The sequence below is a fragment of the Mustela nigripes genome, chromosome 1, assembly GCF_022355385.1.
Source record: "Mustela nigripes isolate SB6536 chromosome 1, MUSNIG.SB6536, whole genome shotgun sequence".
NCBI classification, from domain to species: domain Eukaryota; kingdom Metazoa; phylum Chordata; class Mammalia; order Carnivora; family Mustelidae; genus Mustela; species Mustela nigripes.
Window position 1 is genome coordinate 52415884 of NC_081557.1, and position 17529 is coordinate 52433412.

At 57.8% G+C, this 17529-nt stretch overlaps 1 protein-coding gene across 4 annotated transcripts in view; it reads left to right on the forward strand.

The window, feature by feature from the left end:
- Window positions 1-17529, forward strand: part of CAPN5 (calpain 5) — a 52818-nt gene that overhangs the window by 835 nt on the left and 34454 nt on the right. For 2 of the 4 annotated variants that reach the window (XM_059411439.1, XM_059411458.1), the window contains exons 1-2: window positions 202-299; window positions 15391-15634. In XM_059411439.1, the coding sequence (XP_059267422.1) occupies window positions 15470-15634 (165 nt within the window). In that variant the 5' untranslated portion in view covers window positions 202-299; window positions 15391-15469. Of the gene's footprint in view, window positions 1-6; window positions 149-201; window positions 300-15390; window positions 15635-17529 lie in introns of those variants that run through there. The other 2 variants (XM_059411467.1, XM_059411449.1) reach the window with 2 other exon arrangements.

Genomic DNA, 17529 nt, shown 5'->3' on the forward strand with positions numbered 1-17529 from the left:
CGCGGCCGGGGAGTCCGAGCTCGAGCCCCCGCCCCAGGCCAGCACCGGAGGGATCCCCGGCCGGAGCCGGAGGCCCGTGCAGTCCGGGTTCCCGTGCTCGCGCGGCGCCCACGGTCCGAGTCCTGCCCGAGCGGCGGCGGCGCGGCAGGTAGGAGGCGCTGCGCTGAGGGAGGCGTGTGCGAGCGCGCGTGTTAGTGTGTGTTTCGGAGGTGTGTGTGCGGGTGCAGCGCCGGCCGGTGCGTGCCCGGTGAGCACGAATCGGTGTGAGGGTGTGCATCCCGCAGGCAGGGGAGGAAGAGGTGAGCGCGGGCCTTGAGGCCCCAGGCGGGGGCGGGGGGTTTCCCCGAGCCTCCCCCGCCCCCAGGGCTCCTGCCCACCGCCATCCCCACCTCGCGGCCGGGGGCCTCTTTTACCTCCTCCTCGGTGGGTGCTCCGGAGCCAGATTCTTAGTTCCGACGCGCTGAGGTTTAACCCTTCCCGACTTGACTGTCGCTTCTCTTCCTCACAATTACCCTTTCCTGTTCTTTTCCCAGCCTTCCTCGGTGGGTTCAGTTCCGCAACCCCACCTGGATATCCCCCCAGCCCCGGCGCTGGAAGCTTGGGAAAGGGCAGGGCCAAGGCCAGTTCCCTTCCCGACCCTCCTGCCAGGTTGGATGGCGGCCTTTCTTTCTGGGCTGCTGGGCTTGGATGTGTCAAGAGGGGACCGGGGGAGGAGGGGAGATCTGGGAGAGAATGGATCTTGGGCTTCTCTGATCCTGCTCCTACCCCTGAGAGTTGGGGACCTGGGGAGACCTGCCTGGGGTCCACAGCTGAAGTAGGACAGCAGATCATGAACAGGTGCCAAGTCTGTCCAGGTTTCACTTCCTGGAGGGATTCAGCCCCAGGGCCCTCACTGGGATGAGGAGGGTAGGGTCGAGGGGGCAGTGAGCCACCTTGTTTCTCAGGGCTCCTAAGCCAGAATTTGAAGGTGGGTCAGCTTGGCTCTCGAGTCAGAATCTTCTTCCTGTACTAGCGTTGGAGAGTGAAGTGCTGAGGCCAAGTATTCCTAATATCCTGGGGTGGGTGGTTTGGGTAGGCTTCCTGGAAGAGAGGGGTTTGAGAGTAGGGCTCAGCCCACCCTCAGTGTGAGGCCTTGTGAGGGAAACCACTGTTTTCCTGAAAGGATTGAGACCTCTCAGGATCTTTTGGTCCTGGTCCCTGCTCTGGTCCCCAGAGTCCTGGAGTAGGGGTGGGGAGGTCTGGCTGCTGCTCCTGGCTGAGGAGACTGGGTTGGGTCGGGTGGACCCAGCTGCGCCTGCTTAAGGTCAGACCAGAGCTGGGTGCCAGGACAGTAAGGTGGGGTCATTGCCAAGTGAGCCTCCCTTCGATTGGTGGGGCATGTGGGTCAACCCCAGGGCAGGAACCTGCCTAGGAGCTGGCGGAGACTACCCTGAAGATACAGTGGTGCTGGTTCTCAAAGGCTGAAAAGTTCACCAAGCTGAAGAGAAAGGGCGGGGCACTGCAGGTCCAGGGAGAAGGCCTGGGTGGGTGGGGGGGGGGTGGTCGTTAAATGGTCTGATGTGCATCTGAGAATTGTCCCCCATCTTCGGCTTTGTGATGGTTGAGTTACTGTGGGGGCCAGCGAGGAGGAGGACTCAGCAGGCAGAGGCCCCCTCCCCACTCCCCTGCCTCTCCTCTGCCCAGCCCCCCACCCAGGGCTATGTTTGGCCTGGAGAAGGGGTTCTGATAGACATTCCCCTTGCAGGGGTGCTGCGAATGAGGGGATGCACCAGGGCTGCACAGGGACCCCCGTGCAGAGGGAGTGTGGGTCGAGAGCCCCTTTTGAGATGGGGCCGCCACTGGGGGAAGTCAGTGAGATGGAAGTTGGCTGTGGGAAGACTGTGAGCTCTTGGGGTAACATTCAGGACCCTGCTTCCAGGCCTTGGGCTGCTTCTGCCTTCCCCCACAGGCTTTCGGGACAGCTCTGAAGCTCTGGTCCCTGAACAGGATGCCTTCTCGGAGCCCTCGAGGGCACCTCAAAGCCTCTTTCCACCACCTCCTACCTGTAGGGCCTGGCCTTGTGTGCGGGCTTCTCTGAGACTGTCTCTGCCCTTGCCTGTGTCCAGGGATAAATGCTTCCTAATGATAGGGACTCAGGATGGTGGTGATGAAGGTAGATCGTGTCACTTGAAGTATGTATGCAAACTGGTGTTTGATAGCCATTATAATTAATAGTACAGTTGATCCTTGAACAACATAGGTTTGAACTGCATGGGTCCACTTGTATGTGGATTTTTTTATAATACAGTACTGTGTTTTCTTTTAAATGTGTTTTCTCCTCCCTATGATTTTCTTAATAACATTCCCTTTTCTGTAGCTTAGTTTATTGTAAGATTACAGACAAACAAGATATGTGTTAATCAGCTGTTTATGCTATTGGTAAGGCTTTGGTTAACAGTAGGCTGTTAGTAAAGTTTTGGGGGGAATCAAAAGTTATATGTGGATTTTTGACTGGGGGGATCGGTACCCCTAATGCCTACCCCAGCCCCCACTGTTGTTCAAGGTCAACTGTAATTAACTGTTGCTATCACTTAGTGCCTTCTTCCCTGAGGGATACTGTCCACAGTAAAGAGGGGCCAACTTTGGGAGAAGGGTAATAAGAAAAGGGTTTTCTCCCTTGGAAGTAGAAGTGCCCCTGCCCCTCCCCCCTTCACGGAGTGAGGAGAGCTATGAGGGGCTCAGAAGCCCTGTGTCTGTCTACCCAGCCAAGTCCCTGGGCCTCCCAAAGTCTTCTGTCCCCAAAGAGTCATACAAAAAGCTCTCAGCAGCAGGCCTTGGGCTACCCTAGCCACTGAGAGCAGCTCTCCAGCTTCCCATTTGGGGCTGCACAGACAGATGGAGAGTCTGTCTGTCCAGATGGGGAATCTTTTCATCTGCAGCTAGTCTTCGCACCTCCCTCCCCTGCTCCCATATTCTCAAATGAGAATATGGGCTCCTTCCCTCCAGCCCTCAAGTCCCCCAGGGAGCTCTTCTGCCCCTTGTCCTCCCTGAGTTGATGGTGGCACTCCAGGATTGCATTTGGTTAGGCCAGGCTGGGTCAGGCTGCCGGCTTCCCTTGGCCTTGGGCCCTGCTTTTTCCTGCTTACTAAAGGCAACTTGGGCTAAGTCCCTTTAGGATTCTAATCCAGTAAGGCGGCCCTTAGGCTCGGACACAGGAAGCTAGTGGAATGTGAGCATTTGCTTGCTGTCCGGCCTGAGTTACTGCTCCCCACTGTACCTGCCCTGGGATATGAGGGTGCCAGTGGCTGGGGCTGGGGTGGCTTTCTGCCACAGTGAGGCACGTGGCTTGCGGGAGAAGGGGCTAGCGGCCAGAGCAGATGAAGCCTGTGCTCACCATCCCTCAATGGCTGTGTTCAGGGATGGCCACAGGGCCTTGCGCTGTGCCACACAGAGCCCTCCTGCCACTGGGTGCTGCCTGACACTGGGCGACTTATTCTGGTCAGGGTGTGGCACGCCCTGAGTGGTTTGTGACCAGCAGTAGGAACTGCGACACTGAAGTCTGGGGTGACTTTGTTTTACGTTGAAACAGTTCAGGGCGTAAGAACTTCACCCTCCCTTGCAAGCTGTGCACTCACTCCCTTGAGCGGGAAAGAGGTGTGAGGCCACACGCATGACTACCCACATCTTCTCCAGGATCAGTATTCGTTTCCTCTAGCTGCTGTAACAGTGAACGCTGTGGCTTAAAACAACACCCAATTTATTCTCTTAGGGTTTTGGAGGTCAGCAGTCTGAGTTGTCTTAGGGGACTAAAATGGTGTTGGCAGGCCAGATCCTTCTGGAGGCTCTGTGGGTGACTGTTCCTTGTCTCTTCCAGTTTCTGGTCCTCTTCTGGGGTCACATCTCCCTCTACCTCCCTTGTATAAGGACACCTGTGATCACATTGAGGGCCCGCCTGGATATACCAGGATGATCCTCACAACTTAAGACCCTTAATCACATCTGCAAAGTCTGTTTTGCTGTATAAGGGAACATTCTCCAGTTCCAGCAGTTAGGACACTGATATGGGGTGGGGGGTGGGGGTTGGCATTAGTGAGCCTGCCACACAGGCTCATTGCAGGCCATTCTGAGATGGCTGCCTGGGGCAAGCCAGATACCCACTGGCTTGCCCCAGGCAGTCACCCTGTGTCAGTCCCCCTCCCACCCCCCAACAGCCCAGGAGCTTTTGTGGGCTGAGCCTGGGGCTGCTACACATCTGGCCCTAGTGCCCAGCCTGAGACCATGGCAGCCAGAGTTCAGGGCTGTTTGGAAGAGGGGAACATGTTGGCCTGTCCCCACGGGTTGCCCCAGTGATCAGACCCTGTCCTGCCCCTGACAGGTTAGGCCTTTCAGAATGGTGTACAGCTCACTGCAGACATTCATTCAACAAACCCAATGCTGTTCAGGGTCTCCTGATCCCCACCATCACCCCGTGAGGGCCGGGGCCTGGCAGGAGCCCCATTTTGCAGATGAGTACAGTAAGGCCAGTGAGGCTAAGTCCTGCCTGGAGTAGAGGTGTTTTGGGAACTGGTCCAGGAGAGCAGAAGACCTTCGTTTTATAGACGAGAACTCTGAGGCACAAAAAGGGTAACTGTCTCCTCACCTGAGGACGAGGGTAAGGATGTGGAGGGGACATTTGAAGGCTCTGATTGGTCCTCGGCCTGGGCATTGGAGGTTGCCATGGGCGGGCACGTGACCTGGTGCCGAGCCATCCACGGATGCTGCGGGTGCTGCCGACCACCTCCCCTCGGGGACGCGGTTGCCATCCTAGAAGGTGGCATGGGCTTCCTACTGCCCCATGAACAGCCTCAGCCAGAGTGGCCTGCGTGCTGCAGATCCCGCCGCAGTGTGGGTCTCCATATTGTCCTCACAGCCAAGGCCATGGCCCTATGGGCCCTGCGTTTGTCTCAGCAGCTGTTTTCTATAGTCTGGTCTGTCTGCCGGCGTCGTGGCCTTCCCGTGGTCCCGCCTTGCTGTGAGCCATGCAGGAGCTGGGATCGTCTCACCGCACACTCCCGAGGGCTCAGCCTGGCTTTCGAACTGTTGTAACTTGGCTGTGGCAGTGTTCCTCTGCTAGCCCCCTCTTCCCTCTTCCTCTCCTCTGCACCCCATCCTCCAGCCTTGCCTAAATGGTTTCTTCCTTCCAGAATGTTCCATCCTCCTCCTAACTTTACATTTCCACCTCTTGAAATCACAGCTCCCCACTTGAGATCCCACTTAAATGCCTCCTCCTCTGTGAGCCTTTCATGCCCTGTCTGCCTGAATCCATGCCCTTTTAGAACAGATCTCCCGGCTTGGTACCAGCGGCATTGTGTCACTCCTCCACTGGGCTGACCTCCCGGCAGAGCCCCCCACCCCCACCGACTCCTCTGCCCCTTGACCAGGCATGGGGCAGGTGTGGGAAAAGGTTGGAAGGTGAACTCCCAGGGGCTGATGGGCAGGGCATCCCTGTCTTTGCTTGAGGGAAGGGTGAAGGGTCAGGCAGAGCAGAGCTCTGACAGGAGACAGGCTCCTGGCTTGGTCCCCAGCGCATCTCTTCCCGAGCCCCTCGACTTCATCTGCAATGAAAATAGTACAGAGGTTGTGCAGGAGCTCCAGCTAGGAATTGAGCATCAGTTTCCCTGTCTGAGAAATGGGTATCAGCCCAGCAGGTTTCCAGCTTGAATCATCTTGGAGGACACGGTGCTAGAAGCAGACTGCCTGTTCTGGAAGCAGGAAAAGAGGCTGTCATGGTGACAAACGCAGCATATTGAAAAAAGCAGGAAGTGTCCTCTTCCCCAACCATTCAGTAGGGAGAACCTGTAGACCGGAGAGGGTAGGGGCTTGCCTGCGGTCACACAGCACAGTGGAGTCGGGGTGGCTTCAGTAACCTGCTGGGGTCTCACTTTGTCAGGGTGTTTCCCTTGTGGGGAGTGAGCAGTACCTGTGAGCAGAGCCTCCCAGCATCACCCCCACCCAAATTGGACAGGAAGCAGCCCCTGGCGAGGGGTGGGGGGGTTGAGGGAAAGGGAGGGTGGGCTCTGCTGCATCTGCCCCTCCCTCCAGCACCTTCTCACAGGAGGTGGTTTGGGGTCTGGAGCTCCAGTGTAGAGTGACCAGCTGCCCTGGGTGTCTTGGGATGCGTGACCTTCAGTGCCCACACCAGGTGAGCTCGCCGCTTGCCCTGCCCGGAGCCCATCCCCTGCCCAGGAGAGCCCCTGTCTGCGTAAGTGTGGCTTCTTCCTCCGTCCCAGCTTCTTCCTGTCCCTGCCCTCGGCCCAGCTGGAATGCTCCTTTTGGAGGTATCTCTCCCAGCTATGCCTGCTGGCCGAGATTCCCGGCCTCCTCACGACATCCTGTGGGGGGACCCAAGGCCCAGCGAGGAACAACTCGCTGTGGGGCAGAGGCCTCGGACAAAGCTGGGACCACACAGAGAGCCAGCCCAAAGCTGGCTCTTCCCTCATGGGCCCTGCTGGGGGTTCCTCATCGCCCTAGCACCAGAGAGAGGCCTATGCCCCACACGTGCCTGGCCCTGCTCTCTCCAGGCCGTCCACAGCTGCAAGCATTGGGCGACTTGCTTGGGTGTCTGTGTTCCATAAGATCCCTGCAGCTGGGTGGGGACGGGATTGGATACAGGAACGGTGGGGGAGGGGAGTGGAGAAGAAAGACAGGATTTCCCAGCCTTGGTGCCAGGCCGCCTGGCGCGTTGGCTGGAATGACTCACTGGGCCCGGCCCCCTGGTGCTGCTGCTGGAGCCCGGAGTGTGACCTGGAGCGTGAACCAGATTGTGAACCAGATCGTGAACTGTGGCCAGCTCTCCCTCCTCATGTACTTTCCCTCCCCCACCCACCATGCTTTCCTCAGCACCCAGTACACACAGGAGACCAGAGTGGACCCACGGTAGCCCAGAGATACACCTCGAGCTGGCTAGTGATAGCTGGGGGGGGGGGGGGGGGGGGGAAAGGGGGGGGTGGGAGTGGGCTGCGGGGGGCATACATGGACAGAGCCAAAGCCACGCAGACAAGCAGGCAGTCACCAAACTCTGGGGCTCTCCCTTTCCAGGGCCCTCCCTGGCATCTGGTCTGTCCCTGCCTGAGCCACGGCCTCAGCCCCTTTCCTCAGAACCCACCCCTCTGTCTCACCCCTCTGCCCCTCCTTGGCTACCCTGTGCCCTCAGTAGGAGCCCAAGCCTGGCATTCTGGCGCCCCAGCCCAGCAGAGCTGGTCCTGCCAGCTTTTCTCACCACCCCCAACCCTGCTCTACACTGGGGACTTTCAGTTCTCCCTCCACACTCTCCTGCCTTCCCTCCACCTGGACTGAGTGGGTCCTGCTCGCCCGCCCCCTGCCGGTCTGGCCTGGTCTTCAAGCCCTGCTCTGGTTTGCTCTGGTTCCATCTTGAAGAGATACCGCTGTTCTTCCCATCCCTGTAAACCTGCCTACATCATGCCTTCCCCCTGGGAGTGCTGACTGCTGAGTGTCTGGCTTAGTTCATGGTTTGTGTCATGTCTGTCTGTCCTTGCCTCCCCTGAGACAGCGGTGAGGCTCTGACCCTCCTTGTCAGCTCAGGGCCAGCCCAGAATGGCTGTCAGCACAGATCTGCACATTGGCATTGTCTGTGTCCCCTGAATTATGAGACGCAGCTGTGCAGCCTGCCCTTGACCATGCGGCGAAGGGGAGGGGGCCCTGTTGCTTGGAGTGGGGTGTAGTGGGAGGCCGAGGAGGGGAGATGGGGGGCTCTGGTGGCTGGGCTGTGGGTGTGGGGCATCCCTGGCTCCTTCGGCTGGCACTGGATGACGTCCTCTGTGCCGGGCCCGTGCTGCACGATGGGCACCTACACGATGGCATGTGGGGAATCCCAGCTCAGAGGGGGGACCCCCAGCAGGCCTTCCCAAGTTCTCCCTTTCACGTCCACAGCCGGCTTCTCACCAAGGAGAGTTGTCTCCCTCTCATGAAGCTCTAGATGCTGCCTTCTCTCCGTTTACACAGGAGTCTGTCATTTCAAGTCCCGTGGCCTGCTGTCTGGTTTTTCTGCTCTAGCCTCATACTTTGCTAGTGCATTCTCCATGTGGCAGCCAGTTGAGTCTCTAGTCCTTCACCTGCTCAGACCCTTCTCACTTCTCCGTCACCTCAGAAGGAGCCCGGTCCCTGGCTGGCGTTGGGCACCAGTGCTAGGCTCCGGTGAGCCTCACCTATGACCTCCTCCCTACCCGCCGCTGCCACTCTGGGTCAGCCCAGCTCCTTGCCCTGAGCAACAGGGATATCTCCTGGGGTTCCTGGCTGCACCCCCTTCTCAGAGAGGATACCCTAGAGGCATGTGCCCAGGTTGGGGTATGGGGGTGCTACCCTCACCTTGTGGGACCCTCTTTTGGGCTAGAGCACTCCTGGTGTCAAAACCACAACATTCTGGAAGGAGGAGGATGAGGCCTGCAGAAGGTCACACAGCCTGTATGTCCCAAGGCCAGGCCAGGATTGGGGCTCCCTCCCTGCTCTTCACCCTGCTCGGCCCACTGTGGGTGGCAGGCAGGACCCTCCAGATACGGAGTGTCTGGCTTGAAAGGGGCCCAGAACTGGCAGGATCGGGAGCACTCGATTCAGCCAGCCCTTCTTTCCAGTGCCATCATGCTGGCTGTTTGGTTGAACATTTTATGAAAGTGTAACTGCCGTGTGGAACAGCATGACTGCCGTGTGGAACAGCGCATAAACCACAGGCATCCAGCAGCGTGAGCACAGCCTGGCAGCCTCTACCCACCACCAGAAGCTGGATTCTCAGATCTCCAGAAGGCCCCTCGGGCCCTGGCAGTCAGTGCTGCCAATGCCAGCCACCTTCCTGCCTTGTATTTACCACAAATGGGTTATGCCTGCTTTTCAGTTTTATGCGAATGGGGCAGCAGTATTCCTTCTCTTGACTGTCACCCTGGTAAGGCCCACCTCGGGCCCTGTGTGCGGCAGTAATTCACTCATTTTTGTTGCCAGGTACTATTTTGCTGTGACACCGTCTTTATCCTGTCTTTTATTGGTGGACATTGGGTATTTTTTTCCAATTTTCAGCTTTGACAAACACTCCTGTGGTAAACGTTCTTGTACATGTTTTCTGGTGAATATATGCATGCATTTCTTTTCTTTCTTTTTCTTCTTCTTCTTCTTCTTCTTTTTTTTTAAAGATTTTATTTATTTGTTTGAGCTAGAGTGAGAGAGAGAGAAAGAGGGCATGAGCTGGGGTGGGGGTTGTGCAGTGGGAGAGGGAGAACCAGACTCCCCGCTGGACGGGGAGCCTGATGAGCCCCTCATTAGAGGGCTCAATCCCAGGACCCCGGAATCATGACCTGAGCTGAAAGCAGACGCTTAACCCAGGTGCCTCGTGTGCGTGCATTTCTGTTCGGTATATACTGAGGAGTAGAACTGCTAACTATGCATTTGTTCAGCTTTAATACATATGGTCAGATGGTTGGGCAAAGTGGTTTTACCAGTGTAGACCTTCCACCACCAGTGCTGAAGAGCTGTACACGAAGGAGGGCTTGTGTGCGTGTGGTTTTCACTGTAGCCATTCTGGTGAGGGTGGAGTGGTGTCTTCTCGGCATTTTATTTTATTATTTTTTTAGGTAGGCTCCATGCCCTTATGGGGCTTGAACGCACGACCCTGAGATCAAGGGTCCCGTGCTCTACCAGCTGAGCCCGCTAGGCACCCCTCTTGTGGTGGTTTTAAGTCGCATTTCTTTGATGACTCGTGAAGTCGAGGGTTTTTTCTTCTTCTTTGGCCAGATGGGCATGCTCTTTTTCTCATGTTTTCTTCAAGAAGCTTTATCGTTTATCCTTTTGGTTAGTTTTGAAATCTATGTGGAATTGTTTTTTGTGTAGAGTGGGAGGCAAGGGTTAAGATGAATCTTTTCCCACCTGGATAACCCAGTCGATGCAGCACCATTCATTGAGAAGACCATCCTTGGCCCAGAGCACTGTGGTGTCTCCTTTGCCATAAATCAAGTGTCCTACTTGTGGTCCTTTTTCTGGACTCTTTATTCTGTTCTCTTCTGTTCCATTGGTCCTTTGTCTCTGCTGTGCCCAGTACCACACTGTCTAAGTTATTAGAGCTGTGTGATGTGTCTTGTTAACTGCAGTGCGACTCCCCCCAACCCTCCTTTTTCCTCAACTGTCCCCTGCCCTCCAGGGCTCCGGGTCCCCACCTCCCACCTCCCCCCACACCACTGTGAACTTCATAGTTTTCTTTAAATCAACTTCCTTTTTCCTTAATATTTCTTTCTTTCTTTTTTTTTTTTTTTAAAGATTTTACCCATTCATTTGACAGACAGAGATCACAAGTCGGCAGAGAGGCAGGCAGAGAGAGAGAGAGAGGAAGGGAAGCAGGCTCCCTGCTGAGCAGAGAGCCTTATGTGGGGCTCGACCCCAGGACCCTGAGACCATGACCGGAGCTGAAGGCAGAGGCTCAACCCACTGAGCCACCCAGGCGCACCAATTTCCTTAATATTTCTTAAAGGAAACTGTGTGTCTACTAAATGGAAAGTCATTATTACTATCCACAAGTCCAAAGCCACTGGTGATAAAGTAAAAACAGCAGAAAAAACCCTTCACTTTCCGCCAGGCGCTGGTGTCTGCTGAGGTCTTCTCCTCCTGTCAAGCGGGTGGACCAGGGCCCGTTAGATGGAACTGAGCTCACTCTCGGAGGGAGTCCTAGAGAGAGCCCCACAGGGGCAACAGAGCTTTCTTTCTGATGTCTTTACTGCCACATCAGAATACATGCTCAGGTTTTAATCCGAGGCCCTGTCTTGGGAAGCCCCGGTGTGAGAGGGAGTCTGGAAGCTTGGGATCCAGCCAATGGGCTGCAGATTTTGGACACTTGTCTCGATGTTCTCATCTATAAAATGGGATGAGACTCTCTCTTGTCCTTCCCTGGCTGTGGTGACTGCATCATGCAGGGAAGTCCCCTTGCCGACAGCCCTGTCCTGTCCTGCCGCTGGCTCAGTGTGACCGGCAAGAGGAGCCCTTACCCCACCCGGTGCGCAGCTGGGCGGTCCATACCGCCTCCTGCTGGCCCAGGAACAGCAGACCAGGCTTCAGCCTCCTGGAGGCAGGTCTACACCATTTCCAAGGTGAGGACAGAGTATTGCAGGGCAGGCCTGGGCCGATGCCATTTTCTTTCCCAGTCACCTGGGAAAGCTACAATCAGGTAGGGCTGACAGAGAGCTGCTCAGAGGGATTCACGCCTTGCCTGAAGATGCACAGCACTGGGTGGTGCAGTCAGGATTGGAGCTCAGGTCTGACTGGCCTGTCCCAGACTGGTTGCTCTGAGCTCCCTGGTGAGGGCTCCCCTTGTTCTGTGCCCACTTAGCAGCCCCATGCTCGGTCCGCGGGCCCCACCATGCCAGGCTGGGTCTGGGTGACCTTGCACTTTCTTGCCACTGAGACTTGGCTTGAGCTGTTCCCTCTGTCTGGAGTGTCCTTTGTCTCCTAAAGAATGGCCGGCTTCTGGGGCCTGGCCTCTGTGAAGGCCTCCTGGCATCGTTCTTGCCGGAATCTCTGAATGACGTTTTCCCTGCCGCCTTGTGTCTTTTGGCCACACTAGACCATGAAGTCCCTTGGGGATGGGGACCTTGAGTTGTCATTGCCCTCCTGGCAGGAGTGTGGAAATGCAGTGGGGTACCCCTGATGCCAGCAATGGCCTCCCTTGGGAATACAGGGCATTCTGTGCGGCCGCGTCTCCTCTGATGCTCCCAGAGTCCCTGGCTCGTTAGCTCTTCCTTCCAGGCAAGGACCACACAGACCAGAGAGGTGATGGGGCCTGTCCAGGATCGCACAGCATAAGAGGACATTGGGAACTAAAGCCAGTGCTCTGTCAAGATCCGGAGAAGAGCTGGCTGCTGCAGTGGGAGCCAGGGTGGTGGCTGTGATGCCCCTGGGGACAGCAGGGGTGTGGAGATGGGCTAGTATGCAGCCAGCGGGAGTGGGCGGGAGGGGGGCAGGCCCTGCCTTCATGAGCCCTGAGGGCTGGTGTGGCTCCCACATGGAAAACTAAAACCTTTGGTGGTCCCTGCCACTCTTCGAGCCACCCCCGCCCCCACCGCCCCCGCCACATAGAAGAGGTTTCTCCTTCACCTGTGTTGGCTCTTTCAGTATAAATTGACTTTATCTACCCCCCATTGTTGGACCCTTGGGGGACACAGAGGAACTGGGTGTGCTGGGCTGGAGGGATGGATGAGTCCTGTGCAGGTAGAGGACGATGTGGGGGTGTCGCAGGGGTTCCAGGACTGTGGGGGGGAGAGGGGAGGGGAGCGGTCCTTGGGCTGAGCTGTGACAGGTGAACCGCCTGGAGCTTTTAGCGCTGTAGCTTGGCATGCAGAATGAATGGTAGGGGTGGGGTGAGCTGGGCAGGCACTGAGGGAACAGGACAGGCTGAAGGCAGTGGGGACGCTTGGGCTTTCCTGTTAATGCCGGCTTGCGCACTGTATGAAGATGTCCAGAGACCAGAAGCGCCGTTCTCCCAGCTCAGGCCCAGAGAGAAGAGCCCCTGGGTTTGGGAGCCGACTCTCCTGACTCTTGGTTTGTCCACGGCCTTCAATGCTCATGTCTGCACAGGGAGAGGGCAAAGCTCAGAGGCTCTCGACTCTGACCTCGTGGGTTTGTTGACCCAGTGGGTGGAAAGGGAGATGACCTTGGGGCCCTCAGAAGGTGTGGGAGGACATGAGGACCCATGTGTGCAAAGGCTGGGACCAGAAGAACCTGGCGTCGGTAGGCCAGCAGGAGCCTCACTGGCAGGGGTGCGGCTGGTGAGATGGCCGAGCTGGGGCAGACCTTCAGCCAGGCCTGGCCCCGGTTCTCCTGGCCTGGGCCCAGCCAAGCTCTCCTCTCTCCTCCCCCACCTCCTTTCTGTCCTCTCTGGGAGCGTTCACCATGGTGTGGTCTAGAAGGCCACCAGAACCCTTATTCTCTGGGAGCTTGACTGTGTGACCTCGGCAGCTTGCTCCCCAGCTCTAGGCCCTCTGGGCTCTGAACATGGAGTTGCTAGAGCTGATTTCTGGGATCCTGCTCTCAGCTTCCTTGATCTAATTCTTGTAGCTTTAATTGCTTCCTGAGCAGGCCCTTCCGGAAACTGTGATGCTAATAACTCTCCTGGTTGGCCATTTGCCAGAAGCCCAGGGGTTGGCTCTCTCGAGGCTCCCCTCTTCTCTTTCCCTCAGGCCTCTAACACTGGGAGGCTGGGTGAGTGTGGGCCGGGTTCTGGGCCTTCCTGGCCGAGGCATGGCCTGAGGTCACACAGCAGCGGAGCAGGCTGGGTACAGATGTGGGGCAGAAGGTGAGGTTGCCGTGTGTCCTTGGCACTCGCCAGGCAGAGACCCCAAACCCTCTGATTTCCCTGCTGTCCATCCGGATCCCATACTGACCACCCATCTCACCTTCCGCCCTTCCTACTTCTCCCTTCCCCGTCAGATCCCTCCCCTTTCCCTTCCTGTGAGGCTGGCTCAGTCAGGGTGTGTGGCGTTGGGCCTTTCTCTGTGCCGCAGGATCACTGGGCCAAGATGAAGGCACCAAAGGATGTGGGTTCAATTCCAGACTCTGCCATGGGACGCCGCCAAGGCTCCTCCCTTCACTTAGCCTCAGTTTTCTTTTCTGAAAAATGGGAACAATGAAAGACTTGGCCAGCACTGTTTGCAAATACTGCACACGGCCCTCTTGCCAGCTGGTGTGCCGGCAGGTGCCAGAGGGATGGAGCTTCTCTCTTGGTAGTGAAAGGTGGTTTGTTTCCTCTTCTCAGTCTCCTCCCTCTGGCCTGCCAAGCAGCCTTCTCAGCCTCGGGCTAATCATCACACATCTTCCACTTAGTTAAAGCCATGTTGTTGTTCCTACTGTGGAGCTGAGGAAATGGGGGCTGAGAGGTTCAGTGACCTGTTTAAGGCCACACAGCAGGTGAGAGGTGCAGTTGGGACGGGTACCCACATCAGACTTGCTCTCAAACCTGTGTTCACCCCAGGAGCCAGCCTGCCTCACTTTGGTTTTCCTCATCGGGGCTGGGAAGCCAGGGCCTATGGCCCAGAGGGGTGGTAGTTTGCTGCCCTGGGCAGACCCCAGGACCAGCAGACTCAGGGGTGTGGAGCTCTGCCAGCAGCCCAGACGGAGTCTGAGATACGGGGGCTGTGGGTCTGACATCTGGCCGTCTGAGCATCAGTCAGGGCCTCTCAGGAGCAGGCCGGCTGCTGTTCCCCAGCCTGAACCCTCCTCCCAGGCCTTGCCTGGCCACATCCAGCCCATGTCCCTTGTGTTGGGTTAGCACACGGCTGCCAGCCCAAGGGGGCTGCAGGGAGGCGGCTGACAGGAACAGCCTCCTTCTGTTCTGGGCTCTGTGCAGGGGCTGCACGTGCATGGGGAACCAACCAAGCCGACCTTGGTCTTGGGGCTCTGGTCTAATGGGCATCTGCGGTTCTGCTTCCTGGGATGGGAATCCGTGGGAGGGGTGGAGGGAGATGAGGAGTTCAGCGTGGGGTCGGTGCCCGTGGGTGCCGGGGGCCCTCATTGGGGTTGGGGGACCCGAAGAGAGGTCCAGGCTGAGTATGGGGTCATGAGGCTGGGGAGGTGAGCAGAACACAGCTTGGTGCAGTGCCCCAGGACCAGAGGGAGAGGGAGGGCAGGGATGGGGGAGTGTCAACCAGGGCCGCTGCCTCTCTGGGCCCGGATGAGACTGTTCTGAGACTGTACGGGAGTGAGACTCGGTGAAGTCTGCGAAGTCATCAGGGAGAGTCTGGCGTAGGAGACTGGGAGGCTACAGAGTGAGGGATCTGGGCCTCCGGGGAGGTTAGGTCAGTAGGATTAAGGAGCCATGAGGAGATGTTTATTCCAGAAGCAGGGTGAAGGAGGCAGTGCTGGAGGGCTGGCGGGGAAATGAATGTGAGCGATGGCCACAGGGGGGCGCCCTCCCCACGGGGCAGAAACGCACCTTTAGATGAAGTGGGGAGGGTCTGGAGGAGGGGCGTTTGGAGGCAGTGGCCCTGCTCTCCTGTGCCTGCGAAGGCAGCCAGGGAGCTGCTGGGTTAGCCAGGAGTCAGACTCTTCCCTAGGAGGTGTAGGGGGATTTGGGGACAAGGGAAGGAGCAGGCGGGTGCGGCCCTGGAGCCCCAAACACCTTGGGATTGAGCCTGTGGCCTGTTGGCCTGGAGGCTGACCTTGCCTCCAAGCATCAGAAGTGAGAGCATTCAGGACGAGGTGTCTGGTCAGTCGGTTCCTGTCCCTGCCGTGCTTGTAGCAGCCGCGTCTGTCCCTGCCTCTGAGCCTCGGCTCCTGGCCTGAGCGACAGGGTGGAGGGTGCCCACTACCCAAGGCTCCCCTGACTCAATGGGCGCAGGTCCTCCAGTCTCCTCAGTAAGTGATGATCTTCTCACCCTCCTGTTGTCCCAGGTACCTCAGGAGCCACCCACGTGCCCGCCTCGCTCTCTGCTGCCTTGTGTCGCCCCCCCCTGCTGGGGCAGCGGCCACCATGTTCTCGTGTGTGAAGCCCTACGAGGACCAGAACTATTCTGCCCTGAAGCGGGCCTGTCTGCGGAGGAAGGTGCTCTTCGAGGACCCCAACTTCCCGGCCACCGATGACTCGCTGTACTATCAGGGCTCCCCGGGCCCCACGGTCAGGTGGAAGCGGCCCAAGGTCAGTGTCTGGCCACAGCTGGAGCTGAGGCGAATCGGCCCAGACCTGCCCCGTGTGCAGCGGATAGGCCAGTGGCTGGTCACCCCGAGGCTCCCGGGGGGGGGCTGGGAAAACGGAGGGCCTTCCTGCTGTGGGTTTTTGCCTGGACAGGGAGCCGGGCCATCGCCCTCATCCTGGGGCCGCCGCCACCTGGCCAGGACCTCACCCCCTCTCCGAGCCTCAGCTTCCTCACAGGGCAAAAGGAGTGCCCTGGCACCCAAAATAAAACTCAGGGTGGTTTGGGGCTTAAAAAGGAGGCAAATGTTTTACTCTAGTAAAGCAGAGAGTGACATTCGAGTGTAAGCGATTTGCTGGTTGTTGTCGTCATGATTCTGAGACGGTCATTTGCCACAAATGAAAAGTATTTATGGTGATGGTTCATCGATACTGATAACAGCAGTAAGAAGTCACAGTGCCCTCGAGGGTTGTTGGGAGCCTCCCGAGAGACGGCCTGTGAGCAGGCGTGGCACCGAGCCCGGTGCCCGGCACCGGCAGCAACACCATTACTGTGGAGAATGGTGAATCTGTGACATCTGTCTGGCTGCTGCCCAGCCTTGGTCGCTGAGGCTAGAGAGTGTTGAACAGAACTGTTTGGCCTCATGACACAGTTTTGTCGACTTTAACCCCAATCCCTGCATGTGAGCGTGGGTGCCCCCGGGACCTGGGTGAGGGGGGGGCTGCTGGCACTGAGTTGGTCACACAGGAGGGACATTGGTGCAGGGAGCTGTGCTGTGCTCCCTGCCCCATAGTTAGAGGAGGCATCTCGGGATCGGAGGGGGAGGCACCGTGTGGAAAATATGGGAGACTTGGAACTCTCCGGCTTTTTTGGGACGTGGCGGGAACATCAGGGAAGAGGGAATCTGAGTCCTGTGGTTGGTGGGGCTGGTGTGTCCTGGGGCAGCCGGAGCCCGGGAGGGTGGTTGGGGGCTGGGGGTGGGGGGCACAAGGCTTTCAGCAGGGTGTGACGGGGCAGGTTTGTGTTTTATGAAGTTCCCTCCGACCTCCTACACATTTTGGGAAAATGGGATTCAGGTTTCATGTTCCTCTCCTAGTCTGTGATCTCAAGTCCCTTCCAGCTCAAAAAGCCTGTGTATTTTCTTGGACTGGGGTGTTTGAGAGGTAGAGGAACTGAGGCCAGTGGGGGAGGGCGCATGCCCTGACTGCCCAGGTAGCTGGTAACTGAGCCGGGACGGGACCCAGGAGTCCTGCCTGCCCTGGCCCTCTGCCTGACACCTTGGTTCTCTGGAATTCCCAGGAGCCTCCTGGCCTGGCCATAAGATTCCTGCCTCCCAGGCCCCCTTCGCCCACGTCTTCCTCTCTGTCCTTTGTCTGGTGGGTGGGGAAGGAGGCTAGCCTCAAAGGGCCTTTGTGAGGTTTTAGGGGTGTGTGTGGGGGGGAGACACTTGAGCTCTCTGCCTTCCTCTCACTCCACCCCTTTGCTGCCCTTGTCCTGCCCTCTGGCCAGCACGCAGACATTTTAGATCCGTGACCCTGGAAGGAGGCTGGTGAGGCATGGCTGGGGAAGGTTAGGCTCAGTGTGGTGAGAGGAGGAGATGCCAGCCTGCCTGGGCTCAGCATCCCCCTGCTGTGTGATCCTGGTGCAGTCACCTGCGCTCTCTGGGCTCCTTTTCCTGCCAGAGGAGGAGCAGAGCCTCCCTGCCCTGCCTGTGGAGGCTGGTGACAGAGGGCTTGTGGTGGTTGGTGTTGACAGGGAGATATCTGAGTGCACCCCAGGGCTGGTGGTAGGGGATGGGTTCTGGCTTTGGGAGGTGGAGTTCACGGCCAGGGACAGTTGGGGGGGGGGGGGATGAGGAGGTGAGACGGGGTGGACCAGGGTGTGATGGTGGTTGTATAAG